Below are 14,885 nucleotides of genomic sequence, written 5' to 3'. Positions count from 1 at the left end.
AGTGGGCTGGCCTCCAGACAATGTCTTCCTCTCAGAAGGCCCCGCCCAGATGCCACCTGATGCTCTCAGAGACATTTTGTTGCCTGTGAATGGAATAGCATTCATTAATATGCTTGACAGACACAGGTTTTTTTGTTTTCCCCATTTAAGACTTTTTAAAATATTAAAACCTAAAAAAACATTTTATGGAAGCATAAACATACATAATCCAGCTCATCCATTCATGCAACAAGCATGGGTTAAACACCCATGTTGGCCCAGGAAAGGCACTTAAGGTAGACACAGTCACCGCCCGCATGGAGAAAGCTCAGGCACCCAACCTGCCAGGAAGTAGCAAGAAAACCCTCATGGAATCTGAAGCACTTGCCTCACCCCTGCTCCGCTCAGGCTCCCCTGGGAAGGGGGTAGGGGCTGTCTGCTTGCTCAGTGCTAAAGAGGAAGGCGCCTTAACCAGCCGTCTTTGCCTCTCTGCAGGCCCTGCCATACCGGTGGGCGTGGACGTGCAGGTGGAGAGCCTGGACAGCATCTCGGAGGTTGACATGGTACGAGGCGCGCTCGGTAGGCAGCGCTGGGGCGAGCTGCTGTGGCCGAGGTCCCTTGAGGGCCTGCGGTGGGTGGGGCCACGCTGGGGCAGGCTGCGTCTGGGGGCGGGGCCAGAGCTGGAGGGGATGAAACCAGGATTTGGAGGTTGGCCCAGGTTTAGTAAAATCCAGAGCCTGGGTTCTGCCGCTTCGTAGGTAAAACCTGGGGGCGGGTGGGGGGTGTGTCTTAAATGCACACAGGCCCCGCCCCAGACTTCCTGATTCGGTCTCTGGGAGTGAGGCCCAGCCCTCTACGTTCTGAACGCGCCCCTTTAGCGGCGTGAGCGGCTGGACCCGCCACACTTCGAGGAGCGCCGGAGGTGGACGTGTTGCCCTTCAAATTCTGCAGGTCTCTGCGCGCCAGCGCCCGCCGGGAGCACAGCTTCCCGGCTCACTCCTTGGCAGCACCCAGCAGGCTCAGGCGGGCACCGGAGCATCCTTGAAGAAGCCTCGTTTCAGCTGAGACCTGACAGCTGTAGGGAGGGCCAAGCAAGAGCGCGTACGAGGTCTCTGAGGCAGAAGAACAGGGAGTTTGCAAACTGGAAGAGTGGCGGACACAACGGGGAAGAGAGGGGCTGCAGAAGTGGGCCAGTGGGGCGGGGCTCCCCTCCACGGGCGGGCCTCCAGGACAGGCTGGAGGAGCCTGGGTGTGGTTGGCCGAGCAGACGTGGGCCACCGCATGCGTCCTTCCAGCCTTCCTCACCTGCTCCTGGAACAGGCTCTTTTGGGTAGTTATTTATTCAGTGGCGTTCATGTATTAGCTCTGGCTACGGTGTAAGGGCTACACTCTTGGTTTCAGGCATCAGCTGTGCAGACGAGGAGACACTTTTTAACAGGATAAGCTTTCAGGCTGAAATTATACTAGACATGCAGCTGCCCATCTCCTTTCCCCGCATTTTTCCATTCTGCAGATATTTATTGAGCATCCACTATTGTGCCTTGCCAGGCACTAAACTAGGGTCTGGAGATTCAGGGGTGGGCAGGAAACAATTCTGCCTTTAAAGATACTACAAGCCTAATGGTAGAAACCCTCCAAAATTGGACACTTAGGACTCCCCTGGCGGTACAGTGGTTAAGACTCCATGCTTCCACTGCAGGGGGGCACAGGTTTGAGCCCTGGTCAGGGAACTAAGATCCCGCAGGCCACGCAGTGTGGCCACAAAAAAAAAAAAAAGGCAAAATGGGACACTTGACTGTTCAGGTTTCTAAAAGTGTTTGCTAAGTTGAAGTGAATGGTTAGCCAATAGGTAAGGAGCCATGTGTGCAAAGGTCTAGGTGAGAGTGCAGGGCTTTGTGGGAATCCAGCTCTCCTGGCCCCAGGGCAGGCGGTGGGCATCACAGCTGCCATTTTCCTTTGCAAAGCCTGAAGGAGGGGCTGTGCTGTCCCTTGGGCTCCAACCTCATGAGGCACCAACATGAGCCATTCTCTTTCCCTTGGCCATCGTCCCGCAGGGCTGCAGAACTGTTTCCTTCAACTCTGGAGGCTGAGCCTGAGGTGTCCGTTGCAGTGGTGGACAGAGGGTCGGCCGTCAGGAAGAGAGCTTTGTAAGCCATCTCTGTCTGGTCTCCCCCCCACTCCCACAGGACTTCACCATGACCCTCTACCTGCGGCATTACTGGAAGGATGAGCGGCTGGTCTTCCCCAGCACCAGCAACAAAAGCATGACCTTCGACGGCCGGCTGGTGAAGAAGATCTGGGTCCCCGACGTTTTCTTTGTTCACTCCAAAAGGTCCTTCATCCACGACACCACCACGGACAACATCATGCTGAGGGTGTTCCCGGATGGGCAGGTGCTGTACAGCCTGAGGTAACTGTCCACGGGGTCATGGTCTCTGTGTCCAATGGCATCCTCATATGTGTGGACAACGCCAGGGGTTGTTTGACTGATTTACCACTGTACCATCAGAGCTAAACTGTGCTTTTCACAGTAGGTGAGAAAACAGTAATTGTGGAATGAATTAGCTAGTCAACTCTTGGTTTAAAAACCACCACAAAAAAAAACCCTCTATTAAAAAAAAATGTATATGTGTGGTCTGTCCCTTTGGCCCCGAAGAGTTTGTCACTGTATTTGGGTCTGTGGGTTACATGGGAGGGTCTGAACCTTCTGATGTTAGTTAGAACTCTCTGAAGACGAAATGACCACCGTAGTAGGTGCTGACTTCCCTGTCATCGGGGATCTTAAGGTCAGGTTAAGAGACTAATTGAACCTGAATGATCTGAGGGAGATGGTGACCTTCTATGTACCCTTCACCCCTGAGAGCCTGTGATTCTAGTTTATTGGTAATAAACAAAAATAGGTAATTATTGGTAATAAACAAAACTTAGGAAAATAACAATAGCTACTCTTTATTAGGTGCTACTGCAGATTGGCTTCTGGGCTGACTTGAGTGATTACACGGTTTCATCCCACACCTTGTACAGTTCGCCAGAATTCAGTGCTAATAGCCTTGAGTCGGGGCTGGGGAGGCAGGGCATAACCTCCGGGCATCTCTGGGGAAGACGAGTCTCTGGACGCGGGCAATGCCCAGAGAAGGGTCCAGGTGTGGACCACGCACAGCCAGCAGCCTCAGGAGCTGGGATCCGGACAGAGCAAATACCATCATCTACAGAAGACAAAACTCTAAAAGTTAACTTAGAGGGACTTCCCTGGCAGTCCAGTGGTTAAGACTCAGTGCTCCCAATGCTGGCGGCACGGGTTCGATCCCTGGTCAGGGCGCTAAGATCCCGCGTGCTGCACCGTGCGGCAAAAAAAAAAAAAAGAGTCCTAGGTTTCCGAGCTTCTGATGTAGACATGAGGAGGCAGCTGCCCTTGGTGGGCATGTATATGAGCCAGTAACTCACTGCATGAGCCAACATGTTTGTTTGGGTTCTAGGATTACAGTCACTGCCATGTGCAACATGGATTTCAGCCACTTTCCCCTGGACTCCCAGACCTGTTCTTTGGAGCTGGAAAGCTGTAAGTGTCTATTCGTAATGACAAATCTTTGCCTTATTCCCTCTCTGTGCCATTTTAGTAACTATGAGACTGAGTACTGCCTGCCAGGGGTAAGACCTGTTTAATCCCTGGCTGAGGTAGGATGGCCCTGTTGCTCCTGCCTCAGAAGAAAAGGAGTGAAATTAACTTATTTTCCTCTTCCCAAAGATGCATATACAGATGAAGATCTGATGCTGTACTGGAAGAATGGGGACGAATCCCTGAAAACAGATGAGAAGATCTCCCTGTCTCAGTTTCTGATTCAGAAATTCCACACCACTTCCAGACTGGCCTTCTACAGCAGCACTGGTAGCTAATTTCTGCCAGGGTCGGATTCAAATGTGGAAGAAAACACATTAGAATTCTTTTTCAGTGTTAACTTTTTCCCCTTCCAATGAAAATAACTTTTCATTATTCTAATAATGCCCAGTCCAACAAGACATAAACAACACTTAAAAGCAGAGGCTGGGCTTCCCTGGTGGCGCAGTGGTTGAGAGTCTGCCTGCCGATGCAGGGGACATGGGTTCGTGCCCCAGTCCGGGAAGATCCCACATGCCGCGGAGCGGCTGGGCCCGTGAGCCATGGCCACTGAGCCTGCGCGTCCGGAGCCTGTGCTCCGCAGCGGGAGAGGCCACAGCAGTGAGAGGCCCGCGTACTGCAAAAAAAAAAAAAAAAAGCAGAGGCTTTAAAAGTTGCTGCCCTCTGAAATTCCATGTTCAAAGGTAGTCATTCTGAACAATTCAGCAAACACGCTTGCAGACATCCTGCTTTAATTATGTAATTTTACAAAAGTAGGGTCAGAGTGTACACGCTATTCTGTAACCTGATTCGTTTGACTTAACAATATGGGGAAATGTATTTATTACCTATTTATTTATTTATTACTGGATTTACCTATGTATTTATTATCTATATTCAGAGCTATAGATTCATTTCTTATGCGTAGTGTGACCTCTTCTTGGACCTTGGGGCCATGTTTGAAGTTTTGAGAGGATCCATTTGTCCACTCTTCTTGAATCTCACCGTCAGCCCTTGTGTTAGTTTCCTAGAGCCGTCCTAACAGAGTACCACAAACTGGGTGCTTGAAACGATAGAAATGTGTTCACTCACAGTGCTGGAGGCCAGAAGCCTGAGCGCCGTGCTCCTTCTGAAGGCTCTGGGGAGGACTCCTTCCTTGCCTCTTACTAGCCCTGGTGGTTATGGCATCACTCCAACCTCTGCCTCTGTTGTCACGTGGCATTCTCCCTGTGACTCTGGTCTTTCCATGGCGTGTCTCTGTGCATCTATGTGCAAACATCCCTCTTCTTTAAGGACACCGGTCACTGGATTATGGGCCACCCTAACTCAATATGACCTCGTCTTACTTTGATTACATGTACAGAGACCCGATTTCTCAATAAAGTTACATTCGCAGGTGGTGGGATTTAGGACTTCAACATACCTTTATATGCTACACAGCTCTGCAATATAGAGCTGCAATACACAGCTCTGCAGTAGCCACGGGACCCTGGAGGACTTCTCACTTCTTTACCCTTTGTCCCAGTGCTGAGAAGCCTAGGCCTCGCTGTGGGAAGCTTTTGGGCTACCGTCTGCTGCTGCATGGACACCATCTCCCCGTTTGCCTGCCCCCAGCCCCACCCTTCTGTTCGCAACACCAAACACTGGAGAAGAGCGGGCCCCAGCCAAGGTTGCCTTGGTGTCAGGACAGCCCACACCTGCTTTCCCTTTATGCCCATAGTCCTCACCCCCATCCCTTTCTTCTCTTTTGCTCTGATGTGCATTGCCACACAATTTTCTTTTCTCTTCTGTTCTTGGCAAGTTCAAATCAACTCTCTTTCTAAAACCATTTTTAAGAGTTCCCGGTATAACTTTTACTATGTGTTCACTGTTTTGAGTGCTTTGTATGAATTAACTAATTTCTACCCAACAAATCTATGGTGTAGATCATAGTATCCCCAGTTTACAGATGAGAAAACTGAGACTCAGAGAGATTAGATTTTAGAAAGGAAATGTATTATACTAAGCCAACCAATCATTAACTTTTTTTTTTTTGGCCACACTGTGAGGCTTGTGGGATCTTAGTTCCCCGATCAGGGTTTGACCCCGGGCCCCAGCAGTGACAGCAAGGGGTCCTAACCACGGGACCACCAGGGAATTCCCTATTTTATTTTTTTTGGATCATTAACTCTTTTTTCTTTTTAATTTATTTTTGGCTGTGCCGGATCTTAGTTGTGGCACACGGGATCGTTTTGCTGCGATGTGAGGGCTCTTCGTTGTGGTGCGCAGGCTTCTCTCTGCTTGTGATGCCCAGGCTCCAGAGCATGCAGGCTCAGTAGTTGTGGTGCATGGGCTTTCTAGTTGTGGTGTGTGAGCTCAGTAGTTGCAGCACGCAGGCTTAGTTGCCCCGTAGCATGTGGGATCTTAGTTCCATGACCAGGGATCAAACCCACGTCCCCTGCATTGGAAGGCAGATTCTTAACCACTGGACTGCCAGGGACGTCCCTTGGATCATTAACTTTTAACTTTCTGCTGAAAATGAGTGTGATGACAGGGGACGAAGGGCCCCCAGGGAAGGAGTTTGTTTTTGCCTCTGCGATGGAACCTCACTGGCTTCTTCCTGTGTCCCCCAGGCTGGTACAACCGTCTGTACATTAACTTCACGTTGCGGCGCCACATCTTCTTCTTCTTGCTGCAAACCTACTTTCCCGCCACCCTGATGGTCATGCTGTCCTGGGTGTCCTTCTGGATCGACCGCAGAGCTGTGCCCGCCAGAGTTTCACTGGGTAAAAGCATTTGATAAGGTGTGATAGGGTGGGGTTTTTTTTGTTTTCAATCAATCACTATGTAAAGAAGAAGTAAAATCATCATTCAGGGTCCTTTACCGATGGGCTGTCAGAGTCAGAAGGAGCGAACTTGCCTCCTGCTGCTTGCTTTCCATTCACATACTGCCCTCAGTGTCCCAGACTACACTGTGAAAACCACAGGGCACTCAAACCGCATCAGCTCTGCTCGAATCATTTCAGAAAGATAGCACCTACCTGGGGTGTAGACTTCCACCACTGGCAGTATCAGAGCTCAGTACTTTGATAAATAAGACAATTCGACAAATGCCCAAACTTACTCTGCAAATACAAAAACTTCGTTGGCCTTATTTAGACAGACTGAGAGTTTGGGAGCAGGGCCCATATTTCATGGTTTCTGGGAAGGAGAGGGCTGTAGGCCCTGGAGCTGTGGTTTAGACCTTCACAGGCCCTAAATGCCAGAGTAAACATGTGCAACTCATCACCGAGATTTGGACAAAAGCCTGTATGACAGGCTTCCAGGAATTTCCACAGTCTTCCTGGACTCAGAGGAGGCAGGATGTGTTCTTTCCTTGAAGTTTGGGAAGGTTCCTTGAGAGGGGTCCTGTAGTCCCTGCTTTTTAATTTTTATTTTGTATTGAAGTAGAGTTGATTTTCACAGCCACTGTTTTAAAGTCCACATCTGAGCAGATCCTTTGGGAAAGCTCTGCTCACATCACAGAAACCCAGCCTCCCAAGTGGCTCAGAGTGAAAGGGGACAGGCAGTTGGCTGGGAGGAGAATGGGTCGGCTGCTCGGGCGCAGATCCTTGCAGATCCTCACACCTCTATGAGGTGGAAACGTGCCCTGGCCACTTCCTATTAGATGTAAGAGGGAGCAAATGTAAAATGGGACTTAGTGAACTTATGTACAAAACAGAAATAGAGTTACAGATGTAGAAAACAACCTTACGGTTACCAGAGGGGGAGGGATAAACTGGGAGATTGGGATGGACATATACACGCTACTATACATAAAATCTCTTTAAGCGTCACAAGACCTTGGAAGAAGCATACTAGAAAAATCAATATAAAATGGTTAATAGTTGAAACAAAAAAGGGACTTAGTGAAATGTGAGGGCAACTGTGTACCCTTGTCCGTGGCTGAACTAAAGCTGGATGCTGCAGGGATCACCACGGTGCTGACCATGTCCACCATCATCACGGGGGTGAACGCCTCCATGCCCCGCGTGTCCTACGTCAAGGCCGTGGACATCTACCTCTGGGTCAGCTTCGTGTTCGTGTTCCTCTCGGTGCTGGAGTACGCGGCCGTCAACTACCTGACTACCGTGCAGGAGCGGAGAGAGCGGAAGCTGCAGGAGAAGGTGAGAGAAGTTTCATTCATTCCCTTGTTAGAGCCCATGCTGCTGGTTGGATGAGAATAGCGGGAGGGAGCTCTCATGGAGCAAAGGGAGATGTTTGTGCAAAAGGAGGAGGATCCGTTCTGGAATATTCTAGCTTCCATCACAAAGGATCCCAGAAAGTGGAAAGCCTTTGGACAAAGACTAGGAAGACTTGGGTTCTTGGGCCCAACTCTGCCATTTATGTTAGGCCTCAGTTTCCTCATCTGTTAAAAAAAAAGTATAACAGAACCCTCACCCCGTCTTCCTCCCAGGGTTATTGTAAGGGTCACAATACCCTTACAAAAATGTATATGAGGGTTGTTTTGAAAGTGTGTGGTTCTAGATGCACATAAATTATCACTATCATTACTGAACCTGTTTAGGGAGAATGTCTCTACAGCCTGTGAACAGACAAGAGGAAAGTTCTAGAATAAAAAAACTCCTGTATTTATCAGTGCTCTGGCCCAGTGAAAATTCAGCCACACACAACCTTAGCCTTTAGACTCATTGGAAATACTATGCTATCTATACGATACTGCACTATAGTAAAGTCTACTATGGGATGGAATGCAAATGGGGAATTCAGGGCAATGCACCTGGGCAGAGAGGGAAAATCTATTCTATTCATATGCGGACTCTTATTAATCACATTAAGAAATAAAATGCCAACTTGTTACCAAATCCTTGCTAGTCATTGTACTGATCAAAATGGGTGTTTACCTAAAAGTTGTAGACATCAGGGGACGTGAAAATTCCACATTTATGTGTGTCTAGCTGGCTGGAAGCTCCTTAGCAAAGGGAGCTTTAAATTTTAGGAAAGAGGACCTGTTGCCTTTTTAAAAATAGTCTTTTAATGCCCACATTATACCTGTTAAATATTTCCAATTGTCTTCAAATATGCTAGATTGTTTAGGAGTTTATATTTTAAATTGTCTTCAAAATACTTTTGCTTCAGCATTTGAGGATTTGTTCAGTTTTTTTTTTTTCCCACCAGTTGCATCTTAGTTCCCCAGCCAGGGATCGAACCCAGGTCCTTGGCAATGAAAGTGCCGAGTCCTAACCCCTGGACCACTGGGGAATTCCCTCAAATTTTGATAATCTGTGCATTGATCATTATCAAATGCCTTTGGAATATACTTAAACACTTTTGACTTGTAATCTGTTAGGCTTTCCTTGTGTAGAGCCGTTCAGAAAATAGCAAAGCCTTCATCCGACAGATATGCGCCCATGAACCATTAACAGCACATAACTTGTACTCAGGCAGATCATTATTAACCTGTTACCATATGATGGGCCCGGTGTTTGCCAGTGATGATACGACGCTGGCTAAAGAGCGATGAGGAAATCATACGTGGACAGCCCTTTGGGCTCCAAGTCTAGCTCCATGTCTATGGGAACAGACAGCCGGGAAGTGAGGGCTTGTTCTCCACTGTTGTCAAGCACGCGGTTGAAAGGCTGAGAAGCTGTGGTTGCTGGGGAGGCAGACTGGTGGGAGGACACGAATTCTCTCTCCCGCTGCCCCACAGAGAAGCCACTGTTCACAACGTTAACATGGCCTCCAGTGGAGCTGAGGTTCCCAGAGTGGGAGCCCAGGAGCACCTGGCCTGGATTCACCTTCTCAGCCTATTAAAGATGAAGATTAAGGGCTGAACCCCAGACCTACGGGCTCAGAATCTCCAGAGATGGCACCCTGGAATTGGCCTTGCTGACAAGCTCCCAGGCAATTCTTTTTTTTTTTTTTTTTGCGGTACGCAGGCCTCTCACTGTTGGCCCCTCCCGTTGCGGAACACAGGCTCCGGACGCGCAGGCTCAGCGGCCATGGCTCACGGGCCCAGCCGCTCCGCGGCATGTGGGATCCTCCCGGACCGGGGCACGAACCTGCGTCCCCTGCATCGGCAGGCGGACCCCCCAACCACCGCGCCACCAGGGAAGCCCACTCCCAGGCAATTGTGAAGTATGACTTCTGCTCTGCCGAGGGCAAAGTTGACTGGAGCCTGCTAGGTTCACCATGGTTCAGAAGGGGACCCACGCTGCTTTGGGTTGAAGCCGGCAGGCAGAGTATAGTTCTGCTCCCCTGTATGTACTTGAATTCTTTGGCTGATCATCCAGACCTGTCCAATAGGCCAGGTGCCACTTAATTTTTCTTAGAAATGAGCTGATGTGGGAAATAGAGATTTTCCATAATTTGGGGCATTTCCTGATTCTAACTCAAAACCTTAAATATCTCTTTTTATTTTAGCAGAATTTCAGTTTAGAGCAAGGAAAAAGGAGACCCATGTCTTACAAAAAAGAAGTCCCCAGTGATATAACAATATCTCACAATTTTACCAAAGTTTGGGTGTGATTTTATCTAAATGCAAAGAATTGAATAAATGACCTCTCACTGACCTTCTATCCTTAAAATCTATCAGTTAATTATTCTAGGAATGTATTAACGTGCTACTTAATTATTGTTGCTGATGGGACAAGACATAGAAATAGTAATGAAACAATCATGCCTGATTAAAAAAATAGCTCTCCAAACCACAGATTTCCTCAAGTGTAAAAATACTTCAAGTAATTCTGATTTGACATAAAATCATTCATCTATTTTTGCATTCTAAAGCTTCCTGTTATCCATCTGCGTATTTCAAGATCCATGACAATAGGAGGAAATGTGTGAAATGTCATTATTTCACTTTCCCAGATGGAAAAACAGAGGCACCACAGGGCTGAGAGCCAGGTTAGAAACATATTAAAGCCAACAGGTTGAGAATAAACCCAAGATCAGTTGGCTGGATCAGGCAGGCGTCATACCTCTGGCCAGCATCAGCCAAACACAAACCTTTTTTACTTGGGTATGTGAATCCTTGTTTAAATTTTCAATAATCTGTACATTGATTATTATCAAATACCTTTGGATTATATTTAAATACTTTTGATTTATAATGCACTGGACTTTCCTGTATAGAGTCATTCAAAACATGCCAAAGCCTCGGGGCTTCCCTGGTGACGCAGTGGTTAAGAATCCACCTGCCAATGCAGGGGACACGGGTTTGAGCCCTGGTCCGAGAAGATCCCACATGCCGCGGAGCAACTAAGCCCATGCACCACAACTACTGAGCCCATGCACCACAACTACTGAGCCCATATGCCACAACTACTGAAGCCTGTGCGCCTAGAGCCCGTGCTCAGCAACAAGAGAAGCCACTGCAATGAGAAGCCCGAGCACCACAACGAAGAGTAGCCCTTGCTTGCCGCAACTAGAGAAAGCCCGCGCCGCAGCAACGAAGACCCAAAGCAGCCAAAAATAAATAAATAAAATAAATTAAAAAAAAAAAACATAGCAAAGCCTTCATTCAACAAATATGGGTTCATGAACCAGCTGTTAACCGGAGCCAGCTTTGCTGACTCAAATGCTGGGGAGGAGTTAGACAAGACCATTCCCTTCCCTCCACCTTATAATTTCTAATAAACATTTTCATACTCACAGAAATGGTTGAAAAAAATAGGATAATATACAGTCGTACACCCTGCCCCTCCATCCAACATTGTTGACATTTTGCCATTTTTGTGTGAGCTTTTTCTCATATAAACATACTTTTGTTGGTGCAGCTGAACTATTAAAAAATACATGACGGGAAAGTGGGGAGGGGGATAAATTAGGAGTTTGGGGTTAATGGATACACACTACTATATATAAAAGAGATAAACAACAGGGTCCTACTGTATAGTGCAGGGAACTATCTTGTTATAACCTATAATGGAGAAGAATCTGAAAAAACGTTTTACGTATATGTGTATGTCTCTCTCTCTCTCTATATATATATATATGAATCACTTTGTTGTACACCTGAAATTATGCAACACTGTAAATCAATTATACTTCAATTAAAAAAAAACTTGGAGGATTATCCAAGAAAAAATACATAAATAAAAAAATAAAAATAAAAATACATGATAGGTACCATGACCCTTTACCCTTAAGTGGAATTCTTTAGAATAAGGACACTGTCCTACCTAATCATCTTTTGATTCATGCACACAGTGGTGGAGGTCCACGGCTGGAACCAGAAGATGTGTGTTTAAAGTCCTGAATCTGACACTAACTGTCTGATCCCAGGAGAATTGTATAGCCTCTCTTGGTCTTAGTTTTTGCTTCTGCAATTGAGGGCATTTGGACTAAATCAGTGGTTCTGGACCCTGGCTGCATAGTAGAATCACCTGGGAGCCTTTAATTAATTAGTCTGGAGTGGAGCCTGGCCATGGCCAGTTTAAAGAGCTCCCAGGATAGAGAATCGTTGGACAAAGTGATCTCTAGAGATGCTTCTATTTCTGCCTTTTCTGTGGTTCTGAGAAGCCATGGGCTTTACACTCGGCCCAGGAAGCCTCCTCTGGGCCTCTCACAGGCCAAAACATGCCTGACATCTCCCCTTGTGTTTGCTGCCCACAGTTCCCATGCATGTGTGGAATGCTCCACTCAAGAACCATGATGCTGGGTGGAAGCTACAGTGAGTCTGAGGCCAACAGCCTGGCCGGGTACCCGAGAAGCCATATTCTGACAGAAGAAGAAAGGCAAGACAAAATCGTGGTCCACCTGGCCCTGAGCAGTGAATCCAACTCCTCCAAGAAGAAGGGGCTTCTGAAGGGCCAGGTGGGTCTTCGCATCTTCCAGAACACCCACGCCATCGACAAATACTCCCGGTTGATATTCCCAGCTTCCTACATATTTTTCAACTTAATTTATTGGTCAGTGTTTGCCTAGGGGCTCTGAGGCTATGCCTGGGGAAGGGCACGGACATCTCTGGTGTCTGGCCGGCCGCCCACATGTGGACCTGCTGAGCGTGACCCTTCACAGACAGAGCGGCAGCCCCTGGACCACCGCGAGCAGCATCCTGGCTCCCGGAGGAGCCCAGGAGCCCTCCAGCTGCCCTCCCCCAGGTCTCATGGGCTTGCTCATCGTGGGCTTGCTGTGTTGTGTCCCACTTCTTGCTGCTCTGGGACTGTCTTCTTCTGTTCTCGTGTGTGAACAGGTTCATGAGAGCCTCCCTCCAATAAAAAAAGACTCAAATGCCTCCCAGATGAATGTTCTGAGACCCTTACGAAGCCTAGGATTCAGTTGTAAAAGGAAGGGAGAAATGAACGGCAAGCTTAGGGGCATTCTGGATAGGAGACAGGAAATTAAGATTCAAAATAGGAATCAAAAAATCTGTAAACCCTACACTGGATTAAGTGCCTATCTAGGAAAGAAAAAAAAAAAAAAAAAACCTCAGATCCCAGACAGGAAATGATTTGACCTGGGTGAGTCTGGCAGCTCGCATGATTTTGCAATATTAAGGGACATCATTCATTCATACATCCATTCAACCATTCATTAAATATTGAATATCTGCCCTGTGCGAGCACTTATTTTTCTCAGCAATGTGTGACAACATGCATTGAGTATTGCCAGCCAGGGAAACATCACCCAAACCCATCAAAGTGTAGGGTTTTTATTCGGGGCTGGCCATCTGGATACAGCTGACTGCCTGTATGGCTGACCTTAGTCTCCAGTTCGTTCAGAGGCTGAGCTGATAAATCTCAGCCTGAGACCCCATCATAAATCACATTGTTGGCTTAGACCATCTGGCATGGCTGTAGGCCCCCAGGTGAACAGAGACCCTCCAATCAGGCAGGACAGTCCAGGGGTTTAGAAGTTACCTCCCAGGAGCTACAGGCCAAGGCCCAAACCTTTCCTTTGTCAAGGTTAATCCTTTACTGCCCAGCAATCATCATCAATTCCTCATTGTTAATGTGTATTACTCTGCTTCTAGTATAGATTCGTGCAGCAAACGTTAAAAAATCCCTGCACTAGATATAGTAGGGTCCACATTAAGAGTAAGAGATGTCTTATTCTTGTATAGCTCTCAGAAAAAGGACTGGTCAAGGATATGGTATGCGATTACGTGTAAGTTAAAAAAGTATTAAGCGAAACAAAAATGGTTCAACGTGTAATGGGAATTCTAAGGAAGGGAAGAATGATTTCCAGGGGAAGACTGGATCCCATGGAGAAAACAGCTTCTGAGCTGCTCCTTGAAGGTTGGGGATTTGGAGAAGAAATGTTCATGCTAGGTGCATATGTAGAAAGTACATGCTAGATGTGTGCGGTCCGATATGGTAGCCACTGGCTATATATTTATTTAAATTTAAGTTAATTAAAGTTAAATAGAATTCAAAGCTCAGTTCTTGCCACATTGTGCTGGCCACAGTTCAGGTGCTGTACTCAACAGCCGCATGTGGCCAGTGACTAGTGTATTCGATAGTGCAGATCTAGAGAACATTTCCACAGTCACAGAAAGTCCCGTTAGAAGTGCTGCTGCAGATGGAAGGGTCGGCCTAAGCAAAGGCATGAGAGAGGCGGGAAAGTTTGGGATTGCAGAGTATAGTTTGCGGGACAAGTCGTCTGTTTTGGCTAGATCCTAGGTTGTAGGAAGAGGTGAGAGACCAGCTCTTTCTGCAACATTAGGGGTCACAGCAGTTCCCCCGTCCCTCCCAGTGCTCATCAGGGCAGCTTCCCCTCCATGGAGTTGCCTGGCCCAAGACCAGCGGCTCTCCCAGCTTCAGGGACAAATGAAGAAGGAAGGTACATAAACAAGGAAATTGGATGGTACAGGGCACCTGGACATGTTTAGAAACGTTTACTCTCTAGAGACTCTCCTAGGCCACAGCGCTACTCAAAGAATGATAATTATTGATACATTGTCGTTAAATATATCCTATTGCTTTGGTTGTCTTATGTAATTCCAATACTGCTCTGCTGCTGACGACGTTGTCTTCATAAGTTGAGGCTCATATAACATGGTGACCTGATCACACTTAAAAAAAAATAAAGATGTATTTTAACTAGCTTATACAGTGAAACTGGAGTTCGTTCTGTAGCAAACATGTAGACTTGTAAATAGCATTTTATCATGTGGGACCACGAACCAATGACACCATCAGATTTAGCACAGCTTTACTGCAGTGTGATAATCTGACTCTACTTGAGAAAAGTAGAAAATTAAATGAGGTAAAAAGGAGACAACAGGAGGAATAGAGAACAGGAACTAAGGAAATTTTGAGAATGGAACGATTCACCTTAGAGACAGGAAGATGGAAGAGTACACATAACTGTTATCAGGGATGCTTGA

At 47.2% G+C, this 14,885-nt stretch overlaps 1 protein-coding gene across 1 annotated transcript; it reads left to right on the top strand.

Moving 5' to 3' along the window:
• Positions 1-296: 296 nt before the first annotated feature.
• On the top strand, positions 297-13,173 carry LOC308625877 (gamma-aminobutyric acid receptor subunit rho-2-like; the record flags this gene model as incomplete). Its single annotated transcript, XM_081250485.1, has 8 exons — positions 297-733; positions 858-930; positions 2,166-2,389; positions 3,456-3,538; positions 3,725-3,865; positions 6,187-6,339; positions 7,523-7,719; positions 12,170-13,173. 8 exons carry the CDS (start codon positions 297-299, stop codon positions 12,479-12,481), a joined length of 1,620 nt encoding a protein of 539 aa, XP_081106611.1. The 3' UTR covers positions 12,482-13,173.
• Between the last annotated feature and the right edge of the window lie 1,712 nt (positions 13,174-14,885).

The sequence above is a fragment of the Mesoplodon bidens genome (genome assembly GCF_964165515.1).
Source record: "Mesoplodon bidens genome assembly, chromosome: 12".
NCBI classification, from domain to species: Eukaryota; Metazoa; Chordata; class Mammalia; order Artiodactyla; family Ziphiidae; genus Mesoplodon; species Mesoplodon bidens.
This window is presented reverse-complemented; position numbering and strand designations above follow the sequence as displayed.